The sequence below is a fragment of the Mustela lutreola genome, chromosome 6 (assembly GCF_030435805.1).
Source record: "Mustela lutreola isolate mMusLut2 chromosome 6, mMusLut2.pri, whole genome shotgun sequence".
NCBI lineage: Eukaryota > Metazoa > Chordata > Mammalia > Carnivora > Mustelidae > Mustela > Mustela lutreola.
Genome location: NC_081295.1, coordinates 97,825,948 through 97,835,402, shown reverse-complemented (window position 1 = coordinate 97,835,402; position 9,455 = coordinate 97,825,948). Strand labels below are relative to the sequence as shown.

The 9,455-nt window shown below is 38.4% G+C and overlaps 1 protein-coding gene across 1 annotated transcript; it reads right to left on the bottom strand.

Annotated features, from left to right (window-relative positions):
- Positions 1-7,120: 7,120 nt before the first annotated feature.
- On the bottom strand, positions 7,121-7,627 carry LOC131833210 (large ribosomal subunit protein uL23-like). The gene has a single exon (XM_059176380.1). The coding sequence runs from the start codon at positions 7,625-7,627 to the stop codon at positions 7,157-7,159; it is 471 nt and encodes a 156-aa protein (XP_059032363.1). The 3' UTR covers positions 7,121-7,156.
- Between the last annotated feature and the right edge of the window lie 1,828 nt (positions 7,628-9,455).

Below are 9,455 nucleotides of genomic sequence, written 5' to 3'. Positions count from 1 at the left end.
GTAATTCTATCTTTCCTCTTTCCTTTTCTCTGAACAGTAGTCCATAATTACTCCCTCCACCACCACCCAGAAACCCCTAGAATGTCTGCATGTATAATGAATCATGCATGTGCTCAACAGAATATGTTTTTTCTGTATAGAGAAAGCCTTGAAAATCTGACAGTCTTCAAGTTTCTATAACAGAATTTTAAGCACAGAATCTTTTTTTCTGCATTTAATATTGACCCCAGGCATCTTCTGTGGCTTTAATGTCTACAAAATTATTATTCAATTTACATTCTTAGGGTTACATGAATGCCAGTTCTTCTCAGGAATTGTGGTTGGCTTGTGCTGGGATACTTGAGTTGCCTTATGCCCATTCCTCTTGCAAAGTTAGTCAAGACTTTTGTGATTTTTATTAACCTCTTGGATGTTATGTTTCACAGTGTACCTCATCCCTGCCCTAGAGCTCTAGAGTTACATAGTCACCTGCATCATTGGCAGAAGAAACTTTGCTTAGGATGTTATGCCACTTGGGAAAACTCCAGATAGAGAAGAATTTATCACAATAATAATAGCCTGTGAAGTTATTTGCAAAGAAATATATTACCAGATAAATACCCAGCATGGATATCAGGGTGGATTAATCCTGCATGCCATTTAAAGAAAGAAAACTACTTTGTAATAAGAAAATTATTTTTATATCTCTGATCTCACCTCCTGCATTTCCCTTCCATTCTGCTGATAATTTCATACACTTTTATGAAGAGCAATTCCAGACTCCATTATTGTTCCAAGCTCTGACATTCTCATAGAAAATGAAAAACTGCCATAACCTTCCCTCCTGCTCATAAAGTCCTAGAAAAGGTGGATCAGACCAGAGAATCTTCTGACTTAGGGTAAATTTTTTATTCTTTTACATAAATCCCCCAGGCAGGAATAAGGAAGAAGTATTTCAAACCCAATTCCAAATATTTCCCTTGGAATCGCTCCCTGAGAAGAATGGAGCAGCTGCCAATTAGCATATCTGTAGATCTCCTGAACAAACTCAGTAATATTTTCATTAATAAGTTGACTGAACAGAGCCCCAGCTGTCACCTGGGTACATACCCCAATAGGAGAATTTAAAAAATAAAAAGAAATAAAGAGGGGGAAAGGCTGAATGATTATTATTTCTTAAAATGCCTTTGTAAGGCATGGAGTCACTGAGCTGAAAAGGCCTATAAAGTCCAGTTGGTCTACCTATGTTTTCTCCTTTTACAGGTAAAGAAACTAAGGCCCAAGGACCTTAGGAGAGATGTATAAGGTCATGTGGCTACACAGTGACAGAACACAGCACTAGCGTTCACGTATCTTGACCACCGATCAAGGGTTGTTCTCACACCAAAAACAGTAATCTCTAATATGCTATTACATTATTTTCATAGTTTATAGATTTAACATAGTTGAATTCTTTTTTTTTTCTTAAGAGCTTAGTTATGCCTGTTGATCAGATATCATTCTTTCAGATAGCCACTGAAAAACTGTAATGTCACTAAAATAGAAAGGCCGTGTCGCATTTCCTTTTTTATCTAAAATGTCTTTGTCAGGATGGTTTCCCACTCATCTCGCTACAGGTGCCTCTTAGTGCTGCTTCTGTATGAAGGAGTATCTTCCTCTAAGCTTTGCTTTTCCTTCTGTAGGCTGGCAGAGGATGGTGGGGCAGTCCACACACAAAAGTGCTAGTGGGCATGGCTCCTCACATCCACCCAGTAGGAACTGGTGTACTACACTAAGCACTTCTTCTCATGTTACCTCTTCTCCTGTTCTGGAGTGGGAGGAGTGTAGGAGATCCTCTGTGAGAGGGATATTCTCTCAAGGAAGTCATGACTGCCAGAAAGAGAGGAGTCTCCTTTCCTTGATGAGGAAGTGCTGACATCACAGTCGTAAGGCTTCGTCTGTACTCTCTCCCAAATTCACCCATGAAGGAAATGAAATGACATGTTGGACATAACAGCACTAGTGTTCATTGCTTTTTATTGCTCTCTGGTTATCTCACGGAAGCAGCATGTTTCCTCTTTTATCATGTCTTCATTTTTGTGCATTATCCTTGACCTGTAACAGGCATTCTTTTCCTATTAAAATAAATTAAATTCTTATACAAGACTTCCTTGCTGAGCAACAAAAAAAAGTAAAGGCTCGTATTCAAGAATGTTTGAACATCTCTTGAATGTATGAACATCAGAATAGATAGGAAGGGACAGACACAGTGCCACGAAAGTCTTCAGAATCACCACGAAACTTCAGCAGCCTCTCCAGCAAATCTTACAGCAGCCCAATTTGGGGAGCCCATTTCAGATGAACCAGGAAAAAAACAAAATGAAGATGGCTCAATGAAAGAAAAGCTAGTAATTGAGACAAGTTTCATTGCTTTGCACTACCACTAAAAGCCTTTGCAAGGAAAAGGAAAAGGCTGGCAGCAAAAATGTATGATGCACCCCAACGTAAGTCAAAAAGAACATTTTATCCTAGGTGTGTTCCCTACCCAGGGTTGTCCAGGGCACGCTTAGTGGCCACTGCTCCCTACCTGCAGAGAGCCTGTGAGAAGAGGGAAAAGCCGACTAACCGCGGTACTCTCCTGACTCTGTCAAGTGCCCTCAAAAATAGATTTGGTGAGTGCTGTGAAGTGTGTAAACCTGGTGATTCACAGACCTGGGGATAAAAATATATGTATATAAAAAATATATGTTTATAAAAAATAAAAAAAAAAAAAAAAAAAAAAAATAGTAGCTTTAAATTCCGGTATTCTGGGGCACCTGGGTGGCTCATTTGATTAAACGACTGCCTTTGACTAGGGTCATGATCCTAGAGTCCCAGGATCAAGTGCTACATCAGGCTCCCTGCTCAGCCTGCTTTTCCCTCTGACCCTTGGCCATCTCACTCTCTCTCTCTCTCTCTTTCATTCTATATCTCTTAAATAAATAAATATTTAAAATTAATTAATTAGTTAATTAATTAATTCCAGTATTCCTAGAACATCTGAAACTAGATTGGGATCAAAATAGGCCACTACCAGAGGTGGCTTTGTTGGAGGAGCATACAACTCTTGATCTCAGAGGTGTAAGTTCAAGACCCATGTTGGGCGTAGAAATCATTTAAAAATAAAAATCTTAAAATTGGGAGAAGGGGGGTGGGGCTATGGACATTGGGGAGGGTATGTGCTATGATGAGTGCTGTGAAGCGTGTAAACCTGGCGATTCACAGACCTGTACCCCTGGGGATAAAAATATATTATATGTTTATAAAAAATGAAAAAAAAATCTTAAAAGAAAAAACAACCCCCAAAACTCTTTAAATAAACAAATATGCTCATATTATAGGAAACCATTAATTTGGTCTCCAGGTTTAAAAATAAAGGAGGTTGGGGCACCTGGGCATCTCAGTTGTTTGAACGTCCAACTCTTAGCTCAGTCTAGTAGTGGTCTTGCATGGGGGGGCATGGGTGCAGGATCATAGGGTCAGACCCTGTGTGGGGCTCTGCACTTGGCAGAGCCTGGTGGAGATTATTTTCCCCTCCTTCTCCCACCACTCCTCTCCCACCTATCCCGCTTTTGTGGGCTTACCCTCTCTCTCTAAAATAAATGATTAAATAAAATCTTATTTAAAAAAGTAAAGGAAGTTATCTCAGGGAGTATCTTAGCTCAGCCTGCTATAACAAAAATAGCTCGGACTGTGGGGAAACAACAGAAATTCGTTTCTCGAAGTCCTGGAACCTAGAAGTCCAAGATCATGATGCCAGCATGGGTCGGGTTCCGATGAAATTCTTCCAGGATACAGACAGCTAACTTATCCTTATATCCCCACATAGCCGAGAGCAGAAAGGGGAAGCAATGACTCTTGTAAGGGTGCTAATCCCTGTTCATAAGGGCCCCACTCTTGTGACCTCCTTGAATCCTAATTATCTCCCAAATTCTCTACCTCCTGATACTATCATATAGGGAGGGGGGTACTCTTTCAACATTTGAATTTAGAGGGAGTGTTCACTCAATTATGCCTATGTAATATGAAGTTCAAATACTTCAAATGAACTTAACCTTCTTAGTCACTTGAGTTCTTTGGGTAAGAGGGAAATCTCAAGAGATAAATTATAACTCTTTGGGAAGAAAATATACCATTTAATACTTCTTTGGATTTCATTATGTTTCTGTCCATGCTGTTTACTTCAGTTTTAAAGCATGGCCAGATACATCTTTATTAACCACTTCAATCTTGTGAGACTTCAAATGTTGCCGATCATCGGCTCTAATTTGAAATGCTCTTACTAGTACTTGTCAGTATATCAATAAAACTCTATCAATATAAGTTATCCATTCTTTTTTTTTAATGCATTTGCCCCTCTAGGATAGAAACTCTATTCTATGAGTACCACAGAAAAATAATAAAATTAAAATATGATATGGCTAATATCATATTACCAAAACCTAGAAGAAGGAAATATGTTGTACCACATTTCAACCATTTTACCATGATCTGTATTTAAATTTAAAAAATGATATCTGTGAATTCTAATAGTTTCCAAATTACCCTTTGATGACAGACTTCAGAGACTGAATCAATTGGGAGATTTTAGTAGCGGTAGGGAGTGCGACGCTGTGTTAATAGGAACAGTAAAGTGGTCCCTTCCTTTAACAACATCCTCTCCTTTTAACTTAGTGCCAAATAAACACAACTCCTGGAATGAAGATTTAATAGGAAAAAAAGGGAAAATTTCCCAACAAATAATAACAGCAGCACTTAAAGCACATGAGGACTTAAGATACATCTCTGCCACCAGATTAATAATGAATAAATAGGGCCCAGTAATTTTTACTGTGCTTGCAGTAAAACAGACCACACAGGACTTCTCCTGTGGAATCTGGAAGTAGTACTTTAAAATCCTTACATGGCTTTAGCACCTGTAATGACTTAGGATGTTCAGGGATGTCTAAAGGAAAAGGTACTCGGCATTTTCTTATACCTATAGTTAAAAATAATTTCTTGAATATTAGCTACTGTGACCCAGAGGACAGCTTCAGGCCCAAACACCAGGGGTATTATTCTCTACTCACTTATTATCTACATTAGCTTTTTTTTTTTAATGTGACTCATCAATTACCCCTATATAAATTCATCCTCCAGCCCTGATGATTGATATAAATGTTCCCCATTCATGATAACCTAATTTACAGTACTAACTTCCTTTCATCTACAATTCTGCATAGGTTTTTTTACTCATACTAAGATCCCACATCACTTTAATTTTTCATATTGAATTCATTTCAAGAGCTGCACCCCGGGATCCCCTCTCATGACATCTCATTTTCAGGACAATCTGTAAACACTATGGCAATCTGTAAGCCAACCTGATAGGAGGTTACATTTCCGGAGACCCCAAGGAACAGCCAGTGCTGAAGGGAGAATCTTAGCATGTTACTGCCCCCACATTTGTGACAGCTCCTGCTAATAGCTGTGTTCTGATGGATGCTGGTAGAGAGCTAACTCAGATTCACAGAAATCACTCTTGGGTAGAGGACTGGATAGTTGTAGACAGGGATCAGGGTGGTTATACAGAAGTAGAAACACCTCCGTTTCTCCCTCCCCAACCCCCAAATCCCCAGTGGCATTGTACTAGACTGTGTCCTGTGCTATGATGGAAATTTGACAGCAAAGAATTTATGGTGAGAGACCCACAGATTCTGTGCATTTGCCCCTTCCTTTTTTCTAGAGTTTCACTCAAAACCTGCTAGTTTTAAAAACAGCCATGTCTTTACAGATTGTAATCTGGATCCAGAACCTATGGCGTGGGAAACCCTACTGAAATCGCTGGGAAGCATGTATATGTGACATATTTAAGTGGCCATGAAACAGTTAAACAGCAAAAGCCTGTCAAGGCAGCCAGTGAACAGCTTTTAACCAAAGGCTGCTGATGTCATGGGGGTGTCGTTGATGGCAAAACACAGGAAGCAACAATAAAGTAAATGACTTCTGAGTAGTGGGGGAGACCATCTTTTAACTAGTGCTCAGCCTGAAGTTTGCTCTATTTCCCACCCCTAAAAGCCAATAGAATCTTCAAAACTTCTTCATCGCTACTACAAAGGAGAGATATTTTTATCTAGGCAGCTATGGAAGGACTATACAATTACCGAATGGGAAGTTCATCACATTTTCAGCATTTACATGAACCCACATAGTAAAAGATAGGAAGTAAATAGCTAAAGCCATGAAAATCAGCATATAAGTTTGCACTTCAAATACTAAAAAAAAAAAAATACTAATACAACACTTGGTTGTGGCAGATTGAGAGACTAAGAATTCTCCAGAATTGATACATCACTCTGACATAAGTAGATTGTGCATACACTGGCCACTGTAAAATGGAATGCGTCCACATGGGCATGCATGGATCAATGGGACACCAGGTGATAACAAACAAACAAACAAACAAAAAAAAAACTAATGGCTGGACCTGCCCCAGGGCAGAAATGTTTTCCTACCCCTATCTGCTGCTTCTCCTGGATTTGGTGAGAAGAAACAGAGAGATAACATAAAACTATAATATCATTATTTCCAAATATAACTTAGAATTTGTTTCATCTATAGCTGTGCTTACATTCACATCTAATTCACATCTAATTCATTCCATCATGAGCATTTAATTGTCCTTAATTATTGTGATCTTTCTAAAGAATCTTTATAAAGACTTTAAGTAACTGCATTTGATCATTTTTAAGGAGAGTAAACTCTACTAAAATGTCCCAAATTGGGTTTTCAATCAAGATCTTTATCTCCAGAGAAGCATGTTAAACAAAATGATGTCTGTTCTAGGTCTAGCCCTGTGTGAATATATCTTCTATTATATCTTTAGGTGGAGGACATAACTATTATTTAACATATCGCAAATGGAGGAGCTATGTTATCTGACCAATGGGCATCTTCAAAATGGACTGTTTGAACCTAAAGAAATATGACATAATCTAAACCTGTTGCTCTTTCTCACCAATGAGAGCTGCTAAGTTACCAGTTGCAGAAACACAGCCCAAATGCACAATTCGATTTCCTCTCCAACAGAAGGAAATCTTCTTTGAAAAGAAAATGCTTTCTCTACTTTTTTTTTTTATCATGAAAAAACTGTATTTATATTTAGCCAGCTGGACTCAGTTTAGATGAACCCAATTTTGTTGGCAACATCCAAAGCATCATAGTCAGGGGCCAGCCGAACGTATGCCTTCTTCTCTCCATCAGGCCTGATTAAGGTGTTGACCTTGGCTACATCAATGTCATAAAGCTTCTTCACAGCCTGTTTGATCTGGTGCTTGTTGGCCTTGACATCCACAATGAACACAAGTGTGTTGTTGTCTTCTATTTTCTTCCTGGCTGACTCAGTAGTCAGGGGGAACTTGATGATGGCATAGTGATCAAGCTTGTTTCTCCTGGGGGCGCTCTTTCGAGGGTATTTGGGCTGCCTTGGGAAACACCGAGTCTTGGGTCGTCGGAATGTAGGTGATGTGCGGATCTTCTTTTTTTTGTGCCTGTGGACGTCTTTTAGCACCGCTTTCTTGGCTTTCAAAGCCTTTGCTTTGGCTTCGGCTTTGGGAGGGGCAGGGACTTCCTTCTTAGCTTTCAGCGCCATCTTCGTAAAAGGGTGCTTTCTCTACTTTTTAAAAACTTTTTATGTAGAAAGATTATCAAACTTACGCAAGTATTACAAAAATAGAACCAGGAACTTCTGTATTCACCTAGATTCAGTTCTACTACATTTGTTACCTTCCTCCCTCTCTCCTTCTCTCTTTCTGTCCTGAACTATTTGACAAGGAGTTGCCCATACCACACCCTTATATCACAGTATAATTGCAAAATCACAAAACCTAACATTGATGCAATACTATTTTCTAACATGGTATTCATATTTAAATTTCATCAATTTCCTCAATAAATCCTTATCGCAATTTTTTCTTTGGTCCACATCCTATTATGGGATCCTAATTTGCATTTGGTTGCATGTCTCTTTAGTCTTCTCTAATCTGAAAGAGTTCCTTGGCCATTCTTCATCTTCCCCAACACAAACTGATACTTTTGAAGACCACATACCAGTTGCTGCATATATGGTCCCTACATTCAGATCTATAGGATGTGTCCTTGTGATCAAATTCAGATGATGCCCTCCCCCCCCCTTTTTTTTTTTTTGCAAGAAATCAAAGTGCATAGTGACAACACAAGTGACATTTTCTTCTCAGTATATTACGTCAGGAGGCACACAGCACTGGTTAAGACGCTGCTAACCAGATTTCTCCACTGATAAGTTAAAAGTCTCCCCTGATGTCCTCCATTCATATTCAGTTCAATAACAACTCCATTCCATTCTCCAAGGCTCAAAGAACACATTAGTAGAAATACTTCTCCTATATCCAAACAGTAAATAAGTTGAAATCATTCTTTATACTTTGATAAAAAAAATCATTCATGCTATGGACTATTTTACCAGTGTATTTGTTTTAAAATCTTAAATTTACAATAGAGAATTGAAAGCTTTACCTGGTGTTAAGAAAATTTCTGGCATCAAAAAGCAAGTAGAATAGTTATTTAGGAGGGAGGAAGCCTTCTCTTGCCTCAGTCTTATTAAATGTCTGCCTAACTGTAATGTAAACATAATACTTTAGGGTCCTAAATATCAGGCTTTAGGTGAGAAAGAAAAATGCCATTACTTGCCATTTTATTTGCTCATTCCTTACTTCATTCTTTATTTCTTCTTTCTGTCTTTCTATCTTACTTTCCTTTCTATTCCTGTATTCCCATCACTCATTCCTTCCTTAGATAATCATTCAACTTACTTTTTGTCTTCCTGTGCTCCAAACTCCTCATGGTTAGATGCCAACAAGCAGAAATATTTCTCAGAAATCAGTGCCCTCCTTTCCTCTCTTGCTTCTACCTTTGACCTGACACATAACCCCTCCTTAGGAACAAGGTAATTGGACACACACACACACATACACTTACAAGTCATCTAATTCATTATTTCACTATTGAGCTAAATTTTTATAGTCAAATTGATAAGTGTGTATTTTCTGTTACAATTTCGAGAACTCTAGCATAGTAGGATGTCTGCTGGCCTCTAGAAGATTTCCAGAGAATCAGCTGAGAATCTCTTCATTCCTTGTTACGGGGCAAGCCTATTAACTTTCAAATCTCCCTTTATTTAACCAACCCTATGAGGTCCATAATTTTCCAGAGAACTTGGAAGAGATTGAATGAAACAGAATATGTGAAGGCACACTATACAATGTAAAAAACTAGAAGCTATTGTTTTCATGATCCTTTTCAACAAAAGAATTTACTTGGAATTGGCTTAAAGCTCCAATCTAATACTCATGTTTATGCACTGGTTCTGGAGATATTAATTAAAGGAGAAAAGGTATCTCAGTTGGAATGATAAAATTTCAAGATACTAAAAGGACATTGGA

What these genes read in the sequence shown, in the direction of transcription:
- LOC131833210 (XM_059176380.1), bottom strand. Translation starts at nt 7,627, where the DNA reads ATGGCGCTGAAAGCTAAGAAGGAAGTCCCTGCCCCTCCCAAAGCCGAA.